General features: G+C 37.1%; 1 protein-coding gene across 5 annotated transcripts in view; it reads left to right on the top strand.

Annotated features, from left to right (window-relative positions):
- PTPRM (protein tyrosine phosphatase receptor type M) overlaps positions 1-22,562 on the top strand; it is a 441,653-nt gene that overhangs the window by 383,326 nt on the left and 35,765 nt on the right. For all 5 annotated transcript variants that reach the window (XM_054515015.1, XM_054515010.1, XM_036405775.2 and 2 more), the window contains 2 exons: positions 2,927-3,003; positions 5,687-5,723. In XM_054515015.1, coding sequence (XP_054370990.1) covers positions 2,927-3,003; positions 5,687-5,723 — 114 coding nt within the window. The remainder of the gene's footprint in view (positions 1-2,926; positions 3,004-5,686; positions 5,724-22,562) is intronic.

Below are 22,562 nucleotides of genomic sequence, written 5' to 3'. Positions count from 1 at the left end.
GGGAGTCCACGTCCAAGAAAGGGTCATTGGCTGGGCATGCTAATCAACCAGGTGCTCAAGGGTCTTGTTAGAGATCACAGTCTGCAGGCTGGCATATGCATGTTGTAGGTAACATGAGGCAAGAGAGAATAAAATGCTTATATTTGTTGTCTATTACCATATTCCACAAAGACAAATTTATCCTAAGATACATAATTTTAAAAGCTGAAGTGATCAGTGGAAAGTTAAATTAGATCTCCTAATGGAAGGATATCAAAATAACAATGAGATGGAAAAGAGAGTATTTAAAAGCTGCATAAATTGTCAAGAGCAGCTGAAGTATAAAGGAAAAAAATACCTTAAAAATATAGACAGTTAATCTAGAGACTATTTAAGAACCAGCACACGCGTTGAAGAATATGGCTTGTGTACCTCTCAGTTTTAAATCTGCTTGACAGAAGCACAGCCCAGACACAGTAACATTTCTCTGTGTTGACATTAGGATTTTTTTCAATTTAACAAGTGTTGCCATGCAGTAAGGAGTTACCTTGAGTTCTCAAAGCAATAAAAAAAGGGAGTCACTCCAGTTCCACTGCAAATAAATGGGTATTGGACAGTCCATTACCTCTAGAATTCCCAGAAACCTAGCTGAGAATGCAGTGCTAAAATAATTCATATGAGAAGAAAAACGGCGAAGAGATGATATGAAGACGTAGGTATAAAATAACTTCTTTATTTTGCTTAATCAAAGCAAGAGTTATTGCAAGAAAAGTAACAAAATAATGGAAATGTAAAGAAAAGAAACTGCATATTATCCAATTGTATAAATCAGTCAAATAACAGGAAGTTACATTTTAAAGATGTTTCTTAGAGGACAATCTAAGCTTGTTTTGTCCAATATGGAGCTCATTTCTAGGCAAGTGATCAGATAGGGGTTTCAGTTACCTAAATACAGACTTGGGATGCCATTTCAGGTGGCCTGGGACGTCTGTGCAAGACCAACGAATGCAGCACATCTCATAAATATGAGATGTTATTCCAGAGTGGCAGCTGAAAGCTAGGCAGTATATCCTGGTGGCTATATAAAGTGTCATGAGATGTTTTGTGCTTAGACAACTGAACCTTGCCCTCTGTAATTCAAGAAATGCAAAAGTGTAGATTTTTATTAGCCTGAGCTGTCCTGGTGAGAATGCCTGTAAGGCAACAAAATCATGAAAATATAGATGAAGATACACCATGAGTCCAAGCAAGCTTGACTTCTGAGTCTGCTGAATTTAGCAGAAGTTGGATCAGGTCCCAAAACTGTAAAAGCAGCAGGCATGGCTGGAGCTTAGAAAGTTTCTTAGTATCTTTCTTAAGTAAGATGGATTTTTAGGATTAAGGTCCTGTGAGCCAAACCACTGTTCTGAAGAAACTGATAAATAGCTTAATTAAGCATAGAATAGCAAAACACTTGGATAAGCATAGCTTGGTAGAGTCAGACAAGCAGGGGTTATGTGATGGGAAGTCACAGCTCCATAAGTTTTTATTCTTGGAAAAGTGAATAAAAAGGCTGAAAAGGCTGACCTGATTAACGTAACCAATTCAAATATTCCAGCATGTTTGAAAACCTCATTCTTAAAGACTGTTGAATGAAATAATTCCAAGAAAATAGCAATGTGAGACCTGTGTGGAACCTGGAGATGGAATTTTAATTCATTCTGATTTACTATGTTTGGGGTTGTAGCGCGCCCTTTCTCTCTCCCAAGGGAATCCCAGGGAAATAAATGAGGCTCTGAGATATCTATTTCCTAAGACTTGGAGCATAAGAGGAAGGGGTGAAGAATTCACCTTGACCAGTTTCTCTCTTGACTTGCAATTCTAAAACTACGCTATTTTAAGAAGCACTTGCCCTGGTCTTCCTTCACCATAATGTGGGCCGAAATTATGCTACTTATAATGAAGTTGGGTTTTTAAGCCACTTGGGTTATTTCATTTATTTGCTGCCTTTTAGGAATTTTAAAGCTTCAGAACTAGCTGTTCAGAACACGGGTGGCAGGTTTGGGTGTTTTAATGATTATTTACATTTACAGCAAAATAACAACCCTCGTGAAGGTCTAACATCAGCTGCAAGTAGTATTAGCTCAGCAGGCAGGCAGCAAAATAATAATACACAGGTAATCTAATTAGCAAGAGTACCTCATAAACAAGGCAGCAATAGAGTGGCTGCTTACCATCTCTGCATCCTTGAGATCCTACCCTCAAATTGTGTTTTAAGAGGAGCTTACAAAGTCTCCGAGAAGAAGGAGCCCTGCCAGCCTACAGATACTCTTGTGCAGAGTGGAAATTAGCCTCTAGCAATTCCTATATCATAGAGAAGAAGAGGCAGCTGTTATAAGATGAATTCATGCTACGATGTTTCGGATTGGAATTTAGAAAATGAAGTTGGAAGTGTTTTCACAGTCCTGGATAGCTACAGATGACCGCAGTGGAGCAAAATTCAGTGACAAAGCCATTGTCTTACTGCTTGGGTTTTGCCATTACTGTTTTTTGCTTTCTCTCTTACTGAAAAGATAACGAGTTCAAAAACTCTGAGGTGGCATTATGTCTTGAATGACTTCAGCTCCTCCTCAGTACTGGCAGAAGCATTTCCAAATGAATAAAACTTTGACAACTTAATGTTATTTTGTTGACAAAAGCAGGGGGTCAAGGCAAAGGTGATAATTGTAATGGGTTTCACATTATAAGATTTAAGAAACTCATACTGAAAACCAGAGGGGATTTGGAAAGCCTGTGAATGACTGAAATGAGAATTAAACGTAGATACAGTTTTCATGTTCAACAAAATAAGCAGGAACTTGCAATTTCTAAGGTTTTAGTTTGACTATAAAGGAATATTTTGATTAGGCCTGTGTTACTGGATATGTCTTTAATTACTTCTTTTTCCTGTCCATTGTTCCCTTTTCAGATGATCATTCTCGAGTGAGATTGCAGCCTATTGAAGGAGAAACAAGTTCTGATTACATCAATGGGAATTATATCGATGTGCGTATCCTGATGTAGGCAACAAGCCTAATGTTGTCTTCAGTCAAAGAGGGAACTCTTATTATTCTCACATTATTCACAATTTGTAATAGATACCACAGCTAATAACAGCTGCTAACATTGTTTAGCACTGGGGGGTGCTACCTTTGGAAGCTAGGTGTGCACTAAAGGAAGAGAAAAGCCTCAAAGGTTTGTCAATCAGTGAATGAAATGAGTCATTTTCTCCAACTGCCACTGGACTGAAACCTTGCCAGGAACACTGTATGGCTACTTTGTCTGCTGGTGCTTATATGGGCTAGCAAAATGTTATTTTCACTTTCTGTCAACAGCTTGGCATCATTCCACATTTAAAAGAAAGCTGTTTGCATATTAATGTGACAAAACTCCGTAATGCCTAATGCAGAGATTTGCAGTCTCTTGTCATCTCTGCACTTTTAAGTCGCCTTCAAAGTATATTCTGCAGCTGTTAACCAGTATTTCTAATGCAAGCAAGACATTTCATTAAATATGTAGGCTGTTTAATTATTGAAAGTGGCTTCTTTGTTCATTCTGCATCATGTTAACTTAATGTTTTACATTAAAATAAATTCTTTAGGAGACAAGGTGTTTCTGGTTGAAAGACTGAGCTCAAAAGTAGAATTGAAAATCATTAAAAAGCCAATATTTTTTATCTAAAGCCACAAGTCTATGGATAGCAAAGTTAGTAATTTTACTGTTTACATGGAATGCTGGATGTTAGGCTAAGTAAAACAATTGCTGCTTCATAGGAAATTGTGCCTGCTAAAGATTTCTTGTTCAGCAGGTTTTTTTTTCCTTTGAAAAATGGTGTCAGATTTTGCAGTTCAGATTTAATTACTAGTATGAAATAGGAATGTAAAAGGTATTTTTTTCTCAGAATGTGGAGGAACTAGAACTATACAAGAAAAGTAGGTACTTCAGTTGTAACAATATGAAGTCTGAGGGAACTTTCTGAAGATATCTCTTGTTACTGATGTTTATAAGCACATTCAAGAATCATTAGACTAAGCTCAGATTTCTGCTCAGTCCCTTGCTGTTTGAAAGAATAGCACAGTCACCAAGTAGTGAAGGCACATATGGAAATATATTTAGTTGGGCACCACACTAATCTCTGAAGGGAGTAATCTGTCATGAAAGGAAGGAGAGAGTTCACACTGGGGACTTAGATCTGAATTCACTTTCACATTTTCTCCACCATTCAGGATTGTTCTCATTTTAGGCTGGTAGTATGTTCTTGTGTCAGATTTGGATCTTACTCTAAAATGTTATGAGATATGAGAAATAAAGATTTGGATTATACAGTTTCATATAAAATGCTGAGAGATATCTGCATAGAAACTTTTTTGTTGTTGTTTATGGAGTACAAAAGGATGGAGAGAATGTGACCCTTTCTAGCCTCAGCAGATGGCTTCATTGCAAAGCTTGGAGGACTGCAGGCATCCTCCAAAGACTACACTGCCACAAAACACAGCATGTTTGTTTATAATTTGCTAGTCAGGTTTCTGCTAGAAACACTGGTTTTTCTAGTACAGAAGCAGCTTTAATTTTGCTCTTGCATGCAGTTATTACTGCAGTTGTCGTGCTGTCAGTATAACACGTTAATGATGAATGGCACCATCATAGACACAATGGTTCTGATGCATTTCTTCCCATGCTTTTTTTCACTGGGATATGGAAGTGTTTGATCCCAGGCACTGAGGATTAAGTAACACATTGCAGGAAAAAACCCCATTCTGTAACTCATGTTATTCTTTCTGTAATATGTTAAGTATCTTCAGTTGTTTCGATTCTTTCCCACTTTGTATGACTGTGTTTCCCTTTGCTCTTTCACAAAGAAATTGCAATGGCATATGTACTACAACCTTAAGTTCTTCCTGCTGATAACTAACAATGCATCATAACTATTATTCAAATATTAACACACCCACAACTGGATTGATCAGCATACTGGTGCATGATCTAAACATTTGGTGACACTCCCATCACATCAGAAATTCAAATACTATAAAAATGCTATAATTAAATTTTGGCAACATTTTCCATGTTGCAAAGAATGCATAGAGTATTGGTCTTTATTGCTTGGCCAACTTGTGATTAAGTTGCTCTTGTCATCAGAGTTGTATTATGTTCTTCTTGGAAAAGTATGTTCATACCAAACGATTTAATTAAAGAACTTATAGTCCTTTATACTGTTGAGAAATAAAACATAAACAAACCACCATGGTCAGAGTGAACACCATGCCCTCCTGCCTTCCCCACGCTGAATGCAAATCTGACATTTTTTTACTGTTTAAAAAGGGATAGGCTTTGCAGTCAACAGCCATAGGTGAAGGAATATCTCAGACACTGTGAGCACCTGATGCCGTTAACTGCAAGGGCTGGAGAGGATTTCAAGCTGTTCATTCTCAGCAGAGCCAACAGGGGACCAAAAAAACATATTACTTCTGGCCCCTAATAGACAAGGCTGCAACTTAAGTATTTTGTAGAAAACACATTTGCTTTTGTTTCCCTTCTCACTTGCCCTTCCCCAACTGAAAAGATCTTTTGCATCTAATATTTGTATTGTTGTGACATTGACTGAATACTATCCTAAATGAAGTTTCACTCATAGGAACATAGCCAAGGTGCAAATTGCTGATTTTTTCTTTCCTTTCAATTTTTCTAGGGGTATCATAGACCAAATCACTACATTGCTACACAAGGTAAGTTTTTCACCCTTTCCTTCCAGTTACGTGAGGCTAAGAGGTTTTGGTACTTGGATTGTAGTTTATTCTGTCTAACGTGAATTCTTGCCATAGTCAATATCCAGGGTAGAGTCGGCTCAATCACTTAGGTAGAAGCAAGGAAACTGAATTATTACCAAATTTTCAGGTATTTCAAGTGAGCAGTACTTTACCTTTGTGTTAAAACAGGTTTTGAGTAAAAAAGCTAAATGCATCCTTTTTCAAAGAAGTTACTCAGCATTTTGTTACTCATGAAAAAAGAAATGAGTCATGGTAGAAATGTTTTGTACCTCTTCAGAGAGACAACAGTGTCAGGAAAATGTATGTTCTCTTAACTGTTCAATGATAACTAGGCTCCAGGTCCTTAAAATACAAAACTCTTGAGTTAGCAGCTTTTGGTAGAGGAGCAAAAGACATCCAAACACTGGCAGGAAGATTCATCACAGGGTTCTACAGAGACAGTTTTACAGGCCGTCATTTAAATGCTTGCTTGAGAAAAAGAGCCTATTCTTTTATCAACACACAAATTAATTTTCAGTTTGTACTTGTCTTCAAGACATAATTTTTGCATTCTGATGCAGTCCTTGTTTATTTTTTTGGTCAAGTTCAGAGCTGGAACAAATGGGAAAAATGAGTCTTCTGTGACTACTTAGTCATAATATTGAACAATATGCCAATCTCCTGCCTATGCTTCGATAGCGTGTGTGAAAATTTGATTGCTCCTCCACTGATTGGAGGGAATCTTTTTTGTAATAGGTAGTCTGTGACAGAGCTTCCTGCATGTGCTTGTGAATTTGAGAAAGCTGAGGTCCACCCACAGATGTTATTTCAACCTTTTAAGGGACCCAGCTGGAGTACTGAGTATAATATGCTCCGAATAATCTTAACATGTGTTGGATTTAGAGCTCACATACTTTGTAAATGGTTTTTTATCAAAGCAAATAAAATGTTGACCATGTCAAATAAGGCATCTTGCTGTGATTGAAGTTGTTTCTTAAGTTTCCCAGAGTCTGCTGCCTCCAGTCCCCACTTAAACCAGTGGGAGGTTTCATATCTATATCTTGCTGTACCTCAGCTCTCCACAGTCTCAAATGTGGTGCTGCTTCACGTCAGATGACAGTGGGGCAGGGCACAGATGTTATTTCCAGAACCATTTCACTAGAATCAACATTACACTTCTAGACCAGAGTTTTATACTTCCAGAAGTAGTGATCTTACAATATGAGCCATGTAAATGTGCTTCGTCTTCCCCTTCTGCTGCCCACCCACCATGTTCCTTAGCCCATAGTCTCTACAGACAAGCCACTGTCATGGTTTCAGCCAGATAGGAAGACAGAAACAAAAATGCAGCATTTGATTTATTCATTTTGGACTTTTACACCCTCCTCTTCAAAGAAGAAATGGTTTGTTCCATTTAACATTTACCTAATGATGTTACTGTTCTTCACTTTTAATTGAAACCTAAACTAAAAAGATAAACAGTTGGCCTTTAACTTGTAGTTTGCAATAAGTTTTCATCAGGAAGTTAACCAGAAGATCTCCCAGATATTTTTCTCATAGGTCCCCACCTAAAGTTTAAATACTGTTTTATTACAATGTTTATTATCATTTATCATCATTTCTATCACAATCATCATAATACTTGAATAGCAAATACCAAGCTTGAAGTTTTGTACTTTCAGGTCTTAAAACCAAGTATGTAATTATATGTGAATAATGTGCAGAAGGTCTGTTTACCAGATCCACCAGCAAGTCCCAACAGTTTCTTTGCCATGTTTTTTCCTCATATGGTGTCAAGAAGTACCTAGTCAAGAAAGAGAATAAGAGGAGTAGAAACTAATGTTCTTCCAAGATGCAAAGGATATATGACTGTTGCAGCTGTCAATTTTGGGGGTGGGTAACATCAGTGTCTTCTGTGTAGGTGCAGCTAAGTGCACATGGGAATGCCTAACCCCTTCCTCCCATGGTGTAATGAGTAAGAAGCAGATTCTCTGAAGAATGTAAAATTAATTTAAAAATAAGCATGCAATTTACAGCAAGCTCAAAATTTTCTGGCTGTGATGTTTTTGTGGTTTACATCTTTAACATTTTACTTTTTAAGGTCGGTTGGAAAGCGGGTTTGTACCTCTAGTTCGTAGGAATGAAGAACACTGCTCTCATAAGTTTATGTGTTCTGTCTGGTTCTGTCTGTGACCTGATGAAGAATCATGAGAAAGTTTATTTTCCCTCCTCTATTTCAGCTTTCCCATCATCACAATAGGGTTAAAAATTCTCTTCTGCTTTTCATGGTTCTCTGCCACATCCTGATAGATGCAGTTGTTTAAAGACTAGTTAGTGTTAGCCTCCAGTATCCCAGGTTCCTGACAAAGCACACTTCCAGTAAGATGCAGTCTCTGTGTTTTGCAAAAGTGATAAAGTAACTGGGAGTAATCTCCAGAATTTCTTTAGGACTCAACATTAACTATGAAAGAAACACATTTGTTTCACATGTCAGTCTATGCCTCCGTATGTTCCAGGGAATGGTCACAGCACCAAGTTTTCCAGAGTTCAAAGAGCATTTGGGCAACATTCTCACACACATGGTGGGATTCTTGGGCTGATGTTGGCAGGGCCAGGAGTTGGATTTGATGATCCTTTTAGGTCCCAGGATACTTTACGATTCTATTCTAGGTCAGCCTTAGTAACAAGCATGTCATGTGCCACAGCTTGCACTGCGGCCAGCGATGTTCATGCTCTGTTTTACAACACACTTTCATCAGGTATGTAAGAGCACATCAGTGCAGCCCAAGAGTTAAGCTGCATGCTTAATTCCCTTGATATCTACTTTTCATCAATCTTTAAATAACTTTTCTCATCTTCCCTTTTCTCCTCCACAGCAGCTTTCACAGGTGCACATGCCCATTGTTCTTTGAAGGAAAATATCATTATGTGAGTCAGTTTTAAATCTCTGAGGAGTTAGAATGATTGATATTTAATTTTCCTATGTTCTTAAGCTGCATTCAACATATCAAGTGTTAATGAGCAAATATAATTGTTTGAAGTGAAGAAGTGGCAAATTTAATCAGTTTGTAATAGACTACCAATCTGCTTTTAACAGAGCTGGGAGTTGCCTAATCACCTGTTTATTGAAGTGTTACTGTCTTCCATACTAACCAGAGTCTGACGTGCAGACTGGTAGCTTTGCACCTTGGCATTCACAGCATCCTGCTGCTACCTTGAATTAGGGATGGAAATGTTTTTTAAAAGAATTTCTTAATGGAGGCTTTCTCAACTAAATATCCAAAATTATTTTACTTCAGCTTTTAAGAATAATGCATTCAGAGTATGCAATTTCAATTACTAAATTAATATCAATTTTCCTTTATGTGATAAGTATAATGTGAGTGGTAGACTGAATTTACAGCTAATAAAGACTTTTGGTGATCTGATGTAATTGGCATCAACAGATGGGCTCTGCACCTGAGTCACCATGATTAAAAAGAATCCCTCGTCAAAAGCCAGCATATTGGGTCATGCAGAGCCAGCAGGCTGGTGCAATTTAAAACTCATTATTTTGCTTTATATATCCCTTGTTCCCATAGATATAATTCTTCTTTATATAGGAGAATATTGAGCTCTTGTATGATCTGCTCAATTTACTGGCAGCTAAGAGATATTTTTTTACAGAAGTTAGGTAATCAATGAATTTTAACCTGGTCCTTCAGTGAGAGCATTAGGTTGAATATCTGTACAGTGCTTATTCTTATACACAGTGCTGGATATTCTGACTATTGCATGACTTCTGATCTAGCATGTCTCACCTTCATTACTGAGCAGGAAAAAATAATTGGCTTTGTACTTATTTGTTCTGTGTCTCCTGAAGCTCACATAGTTTACTGAGCTATGTTGTAGCTTCTTTTAGTGAGTCTCTGTCAAGGGTTTTGGATGCTTCCTCCTCCACAGCACCAGCAGCTGTAAATGATGAGTGACAAATGAATGTTAGCACAGTTCTACAGCATCACTCATGGCCATTTCCACCAGGGCAGGTTTTCAAGCAGGTCAGTCGTGTGAAACACCAGATATCTCACATGCAGGCTGCATGTCTTTATATATAAAGTATGTTCTTTTGTGCATCTCAGACTTTTGAATGCTCCCCACAGTTCAGATTGTCTCTGCTTTCTGCAACATGCAGAGCAGCTGGATCTGAGATGTTTTGTGGAAATACTTCAGAGCATATTTTAATGACTGTAAAAAGTTACTCTTGAAAATAAAACAATTTTAGATACAATGACACAGTGTAGCCTTTCAGCCTCTTTTTTTTCCTCTGTATCCAGTTGTAAAGCAGATGCAAAATTGCTTTCTGTATTGCTTATTACGGAGACAGACATCAAGCCAAGTTTCAGTCAGGAGGACGTTTTAGGTATAAGTTAGAAACTTTTGAAAATAAATATTTACAAGGAAAATGTTTACAGTCTTCACTACCAACAGCATAACGTTGCCTCTCTAATAACCCCTTTCATATTCCTTCTCTTTTCTGCAAAATACTTGTCTTTCTTCCACACACAACTCTGTGTGCTGTGTGAACATTTTAATAAGGGTTTTCAGAAACAAAACCACATTTTCTTTCAAACTGAAACTTCCCTTTTAGGCATCTGAAGCAGAAATAGTGCATTAAATAACAATACTCTTAACTTCCTTGGCATGTTTTTTGTTTTTATGTCGCAAATAGTTGTCACAACTACAGCAGCGTGGAAGCTCCACACTTCTCTTTACAAATAAACTTTTTCTTCGACTTTTTTAGCCTTCAGATGAATAATAACATGTGAAATTACTTCAGGGAGAATTAAATAACAGCAAGGCAAAATAGTTGTCCACAATTTTTCAGTTTCATAGATGCTGTCATTTTTTTGCAGTATGTGGGACTGCAAACAGCCAGGCTGTTTTGCTGATGTATATACTAAATGATTGAATTATATGTACCTGTATTAATCTTGAAGATTCAACTGGTTTTGCTGCTGTTCTTTACTTCTTAATCTTCAAAACATTAGAAAGGTGGTTGAAGCCATCTGTCTTCAGTCAGAGATATGAGCCCATTCTCAGCCCCCCCTTTAGCAAGGTGAGAGGCTTTATAGAACCAAGTTCACCTGTTTTGCAATAGTGGTGACAAATGAAAAAGTTACTTTTTGCCCCCACCTAAACACATACAGAGGTATTAGACCCTTTATATGGGAAAGTGACATCTACAGGTGATATTGTGAAGCCATATGGTAAATTCACCTTAGCTCACTTGCTACCATTACCCACCAAAGACTCATGGTTACTATTATGTTCGAGTATCTGTTAGAAATTTGTATATTTACTGGTGTTGAAGACAAAAAGAAACAGTGTGTAGTGTACTAAAAACTAGTAATCATCAATGCTTTTTACAAGTTACTACTTTGTCGTTCATGAGAATATCAGTTTCTCTCTGCCTCTTCATTTGTAATATGAAGATTTAGTGATAGCTGTCAGAGCATCTGTCTTTCACCATTTTCATCATTTCTGCATTTTTGTGTCTTTGTCATAACAGCTGTGGGGTAATTTTGTTTGTGCAGGGAATGAGACACCCCATTCAGGTGGAAGGCTGTAAATGCAGAGCTAGCATGGTTTTCTGATACAAAGTTGACATAAGCTTTCTTGCAGTGTTTCATTTCCCTGGATCTTTGTGTACAGATCAAGTGAAATAGGAGCAGTGTTAGAAAACTGCTGATAGGTTCATTGCTACGTGAAGGCACTTGTATTTTTCACGTGTGTCTACATTTTGCGTGTAATACATGTCCATCTTTCATACAGCTTTTGAAGTTCTCTGAAAATATAAACAAGGTCTAGATATTATATAAATAATTCTTTCGTATTTATTTGCCAATATAAATTCTGAAATCCCATGCAGGCTGTTCTTTCAGTTGCTTGTCAATGTGGCTTGTGAAACAAGTTTGAGAAAATTATGATTTTTCTGTAGTCCACGGTCAAAGCCACAGAGGAAGAAAAAGCAATTGTTCCTATCCTCTTCCTCGCACAGACTGAGCTGCACTAAATCAGACATAAAGGACTTCAGAGCATATATAGATCTCTGTCTCAAAGACAAGATCTTGGTCTGGATTCTGTGTTGTGAAAATCAGCCTAGAAAAGTTACAACAGATCTTTGCATATCAGAATAAAGTAAGAGAAATGAGAGTCTTCAGTAAATAATTAGGGGCAAATAAGGCAAAAGAAAAATGTTTCTTGGTTGTGATGTCGAAAATAGAAGATTTGGTGAAAAGTAGTATATTTTTCTTCTTCAAAAATATGTAACTTAAAATATATTCTGCAAACAGGGAAATTGTCATCTTTCTGAAACTCAAGAGCTAAGCATACTGTCCTTGTGAACCAAACACTTTCAGAAAAGAACATTATAAAGGTGACCATCTATTCATGTTGCTCTGACTACTAATTGCCTATATTATGCACTAGAATCCATTTTTTGTTCAAGGAAGGTGTATACAGCATCAGCTGTACAAATTCACCTGCATGTCTGTATTTCAGAGGAAGGCAAATTATGAAAAGCTGATGTGTCATGAGAAGTTTTCCATCTTTGACAAAAAATCAGTCATAAATTGGGCTTTGTGGGGGGAGTACCTAGCAGCCAGAGGTGCTAGACAGAGTCCTGTTAACACACCTGTTAATCAGTGAAGCCTAGTGCTAAAGCAGAAAAAAGGCCAAGAAATGCAGTTTGTCAGAAAAATCACATAGTCAGGGTATCTTTTTTTCTGTGAAGTTTATTCACCAGATGGTCTTCAGCAGTCTGGAGGAAGAAGGCTTTTGGTCTTCTCATCTCCTAGATTAAAAAAAAAGTAGTGTATTGAATTTACAAAACAAAATGTATTTCAGAAACAAATGTATCAAGAAGCAAATAAACTGGGGTGGGGTTTTTTTGGTGGTTTTGGATGGTTTGAGTTTTTTTGGGAAGTTGGGTTTTTTTCATGTTTGTGTGGTTTTTGGTTGATTGGTTTTGTTTTTATTTGGTTTTTTGTCTTGTAACCATATCCAAATCTTTGAAATCTGTCATTTTTTCTCTCTTTTATATCCTTTGGTGGCAACTGAAATCTCTGTGTTGATGTAGCCACCTATGCACGTAACAGCCCAGGTGATTTTGAAGCACTGCCTTTGAAAACAAAAAAAGATACAGGCTTAGATTAGATTAGATTAATTTCTTTCCCTGTCCATCTGTATTCTTCCATGCAGTTGCGTATTCAGATGTAGACTGGAGATTCCCTCTGCTGTTTCTAAATCTCATTCTGTTGCAAGCACGTTCATGTATTGTGTCTATACTGAGTACAAATACATTTGACATGTTAGAATGATAGTCCTTGTTCACAGTGTACATTAAATACTGCAGTCTCCCATAAAATATAATGAAAAAACAGAATTAAAACATTAACATTGCCCTTTCCTACTCAAAGTGGTAAAAATAACCAGGTGGTCCCCAAAAATAACAACAAATAATAGTGCTGAGTTTTTGGTTACATAGATTTGATTTTTAATCATACTTATCTTGACAGTGAAAAGAAAAATACCATTTAAAAATATCAAATAACATCTGTTTTTAATGGCTTTTGTACATATCTTGATCTGACTAATAGTTGTTAGATAGCGACTATTTCTGTGAGGAAGAAATAAAAGTACCAATGTTCTCTACCCTTAAATATAAAAATACATTGTGAGTGATACGTCTCACCCATGAGATACTTATCAGGACAATAAACTGTGACAGAAGTTTTTTCCAAGCATTTTTACTTATGCTTTAATGTAGACTAAATTATCTTGTTTGTTCATCTAGGTAAAGTGTTCCTGTTAATGCACTTAAACTCCCAGTACAAGATTAAAAAATACTGGATCTGAATATCTTACTCACAGGCATGAGCAACATTCCTTCACAATAAGGTCCTTGGGGAAAAATAAAAGAAACAAGTAGCCAAAATGAACTCATATTTTTGAGCTAGAGAATAGTGATGATTTTATTACAATCTGATGCTTATGATTGACTCAACATGGAAATAGAAAGTAGAAATGCAAAAGACTAATTAGGTTCTTTTGTCCATTCCCTAAGGAACCTTCTACTGAAGGGGATAAAATGATCTTAAACTTCTCATCCATCATTAAAATTGATTCTGCATTACAAGTTGATATGAAGAGCCCAGTCCAACAAGTCAATTACTTAAGATTTTTGTTTTGGAAATGCTAGATGCAGCATGTTTTTTACAAAAAAAAAAAAAAATCTGTATGTGTTAGTCTTTCCAAGCTCAGATGAGCTATTTAGAATGAGTGATTAATAGGTATTCATATTTCCATGATGCAAATCATGCTTATTAAGAAGAATGCACAAATTAGAAACATAAACAGCTTTTTTGGTGGAAAACACTGATTCAGCAACTGAAACTTTCTGTTGGACTGCTCTCACAAAGACAGCTCGGGTTTGAACCATGGTCTCAAGCCTCCTGGAGTAACCCTTCAGCCAGAGCTGTGACCTCAGACAGAGAACTAATGCCTCCCCCTGCTGTCCCATCTGTATCTCAGGTTCCCAGATGAGTCACCAATCATTCTTCTCACGTGCTTGACTATAATTAGGCAATTAAAATATCTGTAGTACATAGAGTGAAAGAAGGTCCATGTATGAGTGAGACTTACTTCTCTGTAGCCAGTACACTCTGTTGGAAAATACATCAAGGCCTCTAGGTACAATTACATTATTCAAAGCTTTCCTGTTTCATAGAAAAAAAAACCTGAAGCACACTCTCTGCAAGCCACTGTCTAGCAGTGCTGTCTTAAAAGCTGCAAGGTAAAGATTCAAGGCTCTGGCTTTACTCAGGTATCCCACATAGCCCTCACTAGGGAATTCCTAACCCCCCAGGAGTGCTACATGTAATTCAAAATTTGGAAGATGCTGGATTTACACAGGCTGAGAAAATGTTAATGAGAGGAACAGACCATTTAACATCTCTGCTGTGGGGCAAGCAAATCATATGAAAGAAAGAATTCTTCAGTTAGACTGGATGAACAACATTCAACTACAACTACACTGTTTTGATGCAGTTGTTTGTATTTTTAGTTTCCTGCAGGTAAGATCAGAAAAAGCAGCACCCTTGAGTGACATAAGGGTGCATGCATGGACAGTAGTACTATGTACACTGCTTTTATTGCATTCAGCTTTGTCTCATCTCAGGCTGACTGTTTAAATCTGGACAATTTCTGTTGCTGCCAGTTCCTCTGTTACTGCTGCAGTACTTCTGTGAGTAGTCAAAAGGTGTTGTGGAAATGTGCTATTTATTCTTTGGAAAACCATATGACATTTTCATTTTATCCTGTTCAAATAGAACAAGCTGAACTAGTATTGGAAATCTAACTGTGGAGAAATGTCAATCAATAAGTGTGTAACACTTTATTAGATGGAAACTTAGCTGGCAGCATTAGCTGTAGTGGTATAAAAATGTCTTAAATAGGCACCTGTCAAGAGTACACAAATAAAGTGTGGTCACAGCCTTTAAAATAAGTCCAGCAATGCCTTGTTTCTGAAAATGGTGGTAATACTAACATGGAGCAGGAGCAGATAAGATGATTCAGGAATGGTAGAAGCTGGCATGTTGTGGTTGCTGTGTAATGTACCAAGACTGTTCAGGTCTTTCAAAGCCTACCTTACTTCTCTTGTCTTTCAAGGTGTGTTTGGCTTCTTATGACGGGGAAGGGCATGAACACCTTTGTGTATTCATGGGCATTTTTGTATGTAAGGCACTTCTGGAGCTCCAGTCCCAGACTGGGATTTCTAGATAGTACCATAATGCAGACAAAATAATGCATTGAGATGGGCACTGTTCCAGACCAGTTAGATCTGTTGCTACTGATAAATAAAAAAAAAGCCATATGATATTCCAGAGAATAAATTCCACATTCCTCCATCTGACTAGCCACAGAATCATTGGAGAATAGGAGCAGAGGAAATGCCAACAGGAGAAATGATCCAGCTCTAGTCAACAGCTGATGTGTATGTGAATATACATACATTTAGAAAATATGCATTTTCAAACTAATTATCTAGTTTTATGAAATGAGCAATTTTAAAGGAAGAAACCTCTGGAGTAATCAGTTTTATCATTGCTCAAAGGATAATATTTTTAAGTATTTCTATATTAAACTGGGAATTCAGAATGGAGTGTTTTTTTTATTTTAGCTATTTGTGAAACACTTGCATTATTTCATAAAAGAGTGGCACTCTGGCTCCCCACTACTGTACATTGTAAATAACAATGTTTTTGTTTTCTTTTTATTTTTCAAAAGAGATGGAGAATTTACAGGTCAATCTTCTCCTATTCTTCTTCCTGTAAGAGGTCTAGTGCTGACTCCTTAAATATAGGAGTAGGTGGTATAGAAAGCCAGCCAAAGCACTGGTCAGTCTCATGGGAGCTATACATAAAATTTCCACATGGTCCACAGTCACTTAGTAATCTAAGCCTTGTTGAAAGCTAATGGGACTTGAAAGCACTTTGAACATTTCATTTTCTGAAAGCCAATTTTCACATATAGCAGTGTGCAGGCAGCAGGGCTGGCTGACTGGCTAGCTCAAAGCAGGTAGGATTCAGTTTGTGCTTGAAAATCAGCCAATTACTATTCACTGTGCTGTCCTTTGGCTGGTAATGAGAGAAAGCTGTGTTTTTCCAGAGGAAAGGATACAGTAGAAAGCCTCTACATTGCCAGTAGCTGCACTAGGCAGGATTTGTCCCAATAAAGCATTTCAGCTTACTATATAAGCAGCATTTTCCAGAAATGTCAAGCTAACAGGATTCAGTCAGATCTGCTTCTTATTGACAGTCCATCTAAATAAGGAAATAATGAAAAGCACATTTTAAATTTTTAGCTCAGTCCTGATTAACCCATTTGAGTATATCTGAGATGACTTACTGTTGAGCAGTGTTGCTGCATACTGGTGTTTTGGGGGTAAGCATTATAAGGTGGTATTGTTGCAAAAGGTCACAAGAAGAATTGGCAGACTGGCTGCAACTCAGATGTATCTGGTATGCATGGTGTGTTCTGAAGCCTGGGTTCAAACTAGTGTTAGGAGAAAACAAACAATTCTATTTGCTTGTGAATTAAGTTCTAGCTAGAATTTTTCACTTACAAATGGGTATCTTTTCTCAGCTGAGTATGAGGCCATTACTGCCTCTGCAAGCAGTTGGCTTCTCTCTGTGCAATCTCTGAATCTAGTACAATGGAAGAATTGTTAAAATAAGGTCTAAGACTGGGGCAGAAGATTTTTCCATGAGAGTAGCCATAGCCTCAGGCATCCTTGCTAGTCTGACATACCTATAGGGAACCAGCCTCAATGTTAAGCCATCCACAACTTTGTTTATTTATATGTTTTCCAAGGCAAGAGACATTTGTAAGGAAGATTTTATCAGAAAATCCAGCACAGCTGTATAATTACAATATAGCCCTGTTGAATATTATGTAATAATTAATACTTGTAAGGCTAAAGTTAGAAAGTGCTTTTCAAATGTCATCACGCTCAACATCAGAATTAAATATGAATTCAAATTAAATAAAGGGGAAAAAAGCAAAAACATGGGTTTTTTCTGCTCATTACAGGGGTTTTATTTATTTCATTGAAATTATTTAGTGCATAAAATGTGTATGACAACTAGAAACTAGCAATTAATAAATAATACTGAAGTATTAGTGCCCAGGTTTTGCCAGCACAAATGTCTGTTGCTTTTTAGTGTGGTAATTCTTACAGTGACAGGCCTGGAGGAGACTTCAGGAAAAGTGAACAGGTGGATGGCACTGGGGTACCTTTTACCCTCAATGCTCTTTTAGTTTCTGGAACAGACTTCAGAGGACTTCATTAAAGCATTTAGAAGACTTACAGGTTAAGTGACCTGATTCTCTTTCATCATTATTTCCTTGAGACCTAGAAACACAAAAGTGATCTGTATGCATTTTGATAGCTAGTGGTGAGCAGTAGGCCCATATGGTGTAGTGATATCTTGACTTCAGCTTTATCTCAGATATCAAAATTGTTCATATAATAGGAATGCACATACCGTGCCTATGAAAATGCTCTTGTGTAAACCTTTAAAGTTAAGTGTATATGTTAAAATAGAAAACAAATGTCTGTACCTATTTTGAGAGAGAAAAGATGCATAATCTTTGCCTGAGTTTTTGAAGTTTTATCAGAGTTTTGTTCTGGACTTCACAGAGGCTTTAAATCCTTAAGAGCTCCTGGAAGCATGAGTGAAAGTTCACTGCATGCTATACCATAAGTATTCAACAAGCACATGGTGAAGACTGCCCCTGACAAATCAGATTATCAGCAATTGAGCAGATCTTCAAATTACTTTCCATTCCAGAAACCAGCTCATTTGGGAAGGTGAAGATGATTCAACAACAGCTGTACTGCTGTGTGGTCATGGAATTATAAAAAATACTGAACCAGCAGTTTATCTTGCAGGTTGGCTAAGTCAGCACAACTGGGATCTGTGCCTTTTCTCTATAGTAAGCTGACTATTTTAGATAGAAAGACGAAGACAGGATACTTTCTGAAAAAGTAGGATTCAGTCTTAAGACTCTTTAGCCTACACCTGGTCACCTAAGGAGGTGTCCAGATTTGCAGAGCTGCTGACCAGTGATGAGCATCCCAGGAGGTAATTGGGAGACTAATAGAACTGAACAATCATGAAAACTTGGTCACAAATGATGCACCTGCAAACTCCTTTTGGCAAAATCTTGGGCAAATTGCCTTATTGAGTAGGAAAAAAATCTATTCTGTTTACGGGAGATGTTCCCTTGCCTACAGTCAGTGACATTTATAGTGTAAAGTAACAATTAGCTGCAGTTTATTACATACCTTTTTCTGAAGGTGTATTCACCTCCAAATTGTAGCTTGGTTAAAAGAGCAAACATATTCTTGTGGATTATCAGATCTCTGGACTGGCAGTGCAAATTTTAAATTTTTTTCCTCCTGTGAAATAAATTATCCTACTAACAGCGACATCTGTCCCAAAGGTTTTGTTAGGAAAACAAGAGTTCTTGAAAATTTTAATCTACTGCCTTGTAGTCTGCTCTCCCAATAGTTTATTCCCCTCTGGTTTTATGCTTTTGAGTGTATTTTAGACAATTTCTGCTACATAATGGGCTTGGGAGTTTCTGACACTGTAGTTGCAAAGGGAATCATTGCTTTTGGGCTTTTCTTGTTTTCGTTGTTGCTGTGCAGCATATCTCTTAATAGGAAAACACTCACTGTGTCTCAAGTTCATTTTGAAGGGAACATACATAGTAAAAGACTGAGGGCTAAAATGCAACTCCCTCAAAGTAGGTATATTAGCTGTGTCTTTCAGTAGTCCAGCTGTAGGCAGTCACAGCAGCAAGCAGCAGGTTTTGCTTCAGAAAAAAGTGGAGGCAGTTATCATTGCTACCACAAACCACAGTAACCAGTAGGTAAAGGGACCATTTTATAACCACCTCCTCATGCAGTGTGGTTGTGGCTGCTCACTGTAAGGGGTATTTCTGCTCTCTTTTCAAGATGGAATTTAACTGCTGCAGGTATAAGTCTTGCATCTTGTCAGTCCCCTGCCTCTATTAGCACATATTTATGGCTCCCATGCGCTGCCATGGGGAGGCTTTGGAGCTTAAGGGTATCTGTTCATTTTCTGCACATTTCTAACTTTAATATCTATCACTGAACTTGGTCTCAGGTGGAACAAATGTTAGCTTGTGGATTTGACATTCTGTGCTAGAAAAATATTTTAGAAGCTATTTGTTCCTTGTCTAAGCTGCTTGCTTTTCTAGAAATTGAAAAATTACCCACAGATTTAAAAGTCCTGTGTGAGTAAGTGCTATGTAGGCTTCAGGAGTCAGGCTTTACTTGTTTTCTTCGTGTGCTTGCTTTATTCCCTACACCTGAACACTTTTTCCTATATTCTGGGCTAGTTCATCATATTCAAATTGATCTCATACCCCAGTAGCAATACCTGTTTTCAGAAGTGGGTTTCACAATAGGAAGCAGAAATAGAGGAACTAGAAAACTGGTTACAAAAGAAGCTTTAAAGAGTCTAAACCATTCATGAAAGCTGTGTGATGTTCCATTTCCTAATATGTTTTTGTTCCCAGAGCAGCAACTAACTACTGCTGGTAATAGAACCAGTGGTTGTAATATACACAACCAATCGTTTTTGTTGAGTTTTTTCAATAATGCCTTTAATTAGCTAGGGGTTTGGAGGGTTGATTTCTTTTTCTTATTTTCCTTTGCTTTTCATCTTCTGGTTGCAGTATGTTGGTGATCTCTTTTTTTTCACAGCAGAGATCTTTGATACCAAGTACTGTATTGTGGAGCTAATGGGGTGTGCTGCAGGCTTTCTGTCGAGTAGCACAGTACCTTCTCTTCAGACCTTCTCCTCCTGCAAGGGGGCAACTGCTGAGAATAACCTTTCTGCCTATTGTGCACACATCTGTTAAGATGATGCTTAGAACAATTATTGCCTCTTTCTCCTCCTACCACAAGTCTCTGGAATCAAATTGTTTAGTTCTTCAGGATAATAAATCCCACAACCCTAACTAGCCTCTAATGCTTTTCAATTCTTGCTGGAGACAAGTAATAATTTATTAATATGTCAGAAAATATTTTTAAAATGTCAAGAAGAAAATAAAAATGGGATATAGAAGAATTACTAACTGAGACTTTAAGGTAGGTTTTGGGGTGGGTTTTTTTGGTGTCTTGAATGCAAAAGAAGTTTGGAGGCTACATGTAAGAATTGGACTCAAAAAGCAAGAAAACATCTGAGAATATGAAGGGAGAGCAGGAAATCCTGTCAAGCACTTTTTAGTTATGTTTGTCTTATTTGGATAGTAAGATCAACAAGAGCATACTTTGCCCTGCAGAATAGGACATTTCTTCTAGAAGTACACTTAGAAGCACAAGGTTGAAAAATTTATTATAGCTCAACTCTTTCTCTGGCCTGCAAAAAACTTTTTTTTTACTTTTACTTTTCCTAAAGATTTCTTTTCCTTGTAATTTATTGTCTTCTTTTCTTTATGGAGAATGACAAGTTCAAAATCTACAGGAATAAATTAGTGTTTAGAATCTCTTCCCAGTTGTAATTTGTGATTTCTGGATTTGAATGAAATGTAGGAATCTTTAAATCATAGCACAAATTTTGCAGCCTGTAGGGAAAAAAAGGAATCAGGATTAAATTGCTGCAGGTTATCCCAGAGCTGTCAAAAAGAAATGACTGTAACAATGTAGGGCCCAACTGTCTTGTATCTCAAGTGAATCTGTGGGAAAGAAAACTGAATTAATATATAAAGAAACTTGCTACATCACCCCACAGTTTCCCAAAGATTCTGGCTTCTTGCAAGGGGACAAGACCTATGTAGATGTGTAGACCATGTATCTTTCCTGCAGCATTACCAAAAATATGCTCAGATTAAATTTATTGAAACATCACACAGTCCTGTGAAGACAGAATGCAGGGGAGCCATCTAGATTTTGTCCATTAAACCAGGATTCTTGAAGGAATAATGTTGGGGGTTTTTTTGTCCTTGATCAAGTGTGATGTTAATAATGTGTCATGGACTTGCAGGCTTTTTCCAGGACACTGCTCTGTGGAAAACCACCTTTCCCTAATCCCACTTTTAGCTGTGCTCCTTGAAAGATAATAGCAGCAGTAATTGAGTTGAATATTTGTTTCAGATTTGAGAGGAAGGAAGGAGCTATACAGAGACAGTATTTTCCTAGAGTGAGTGGAATACTCTGATTTCTTATAATCAGTAGGACAGGCTGGCACAAAACCTTTCCAGTGCTGTCCTGACTTTATTGCAAAAGAAAGCTACATTGAATCCTAGAATATTAAAACACAAACAAGCTAAACTTTCACTAGAATATATTCTTATTATATTACTGTGACATTCAAAATTGCACTTGGACCATGACTGTATCACATATCCAGGACACTTAGGTAGAAATAAAATGCTTGCTGTAAATTTCCATATGATGCAGAGCAATTAAAGTATTGTTGAAACTCAGAATAAAATCTCACAAAAGTATCACCTGTTCTGTGCTGTTAATTTAAAGAAGAAAAGAAAGGTGTTCAGTTTTGCACCTATAATATCAACTTGAATTTAGTAATTTCAGAAACTGTAGCATGAGTTTCTGCTGTTAATTCTACTCTTAAGACCTTCTGACATTTCTTGTGTTCTAACAGTCATCATTTCCTGTTGTTTTAAATGGCTTTTTCTCCTGTTCCATGAACAATGAAAGCAATTCAAGGAAACCTATAGGGAAACGAAAATTATAAGGAGACCTATGAAACTCATAATATATGCATAATTTTTAAAGATGGATAAAATAAGGGGGAGAATACATAGCTTCTTTAAATGATCTGTGCAAATTATGGGTGGAAAAATTATAATTTGGAATTGCTGTAAATAAAGACAGTTTTTTTAAAAATTCAAGAGTTTTAGTCTATTACTCTTTCTTAAATTTCAGATTAAGTTACATCATAACTGTGATGTTATTTGCCTAGTGAGTTGGTTTTGGTTTGCCTATAATATCAGAGCGTCACAAAGTCACAGAATGGTTTGGGATGGAAGGGATCTTTAAATACCATCTGGTCCAAGCCCTCTGCTGTGACAATATAATAATAATATATTACTACATTTTCCACTAAATGCTGGATCTCAGAGTGAATATTTTATTTTCAAAGGGAGATCAAAATACACAACATGGATGCCAAACTGCCCAAATCTGTCAATATCTGGTTTGGTAATGCTTTAAGAGTG

The sequence above is a fragment of the Molothrus ater genome, chromosome 1 (genome assembly GCF_012460135.2).
Source record: "Molothrus ater isolate BHLD 08-10-18 breed brown headed cowbird chromosome 1, BPBGC_Mater_1.1, whole genome shotgun sequence".
NCBI classification, from domain to species: Eukaryota; Metazoa; Chordata; class Aves; order Passeriformes; family Icteridae; genus Molothrus; species Molothrus ater.
The sequence above is the reverse complement of the archived record's forward strand: the minus strand, read 5'-3'. Positions and strand labels throughout refer to the sequence as shown.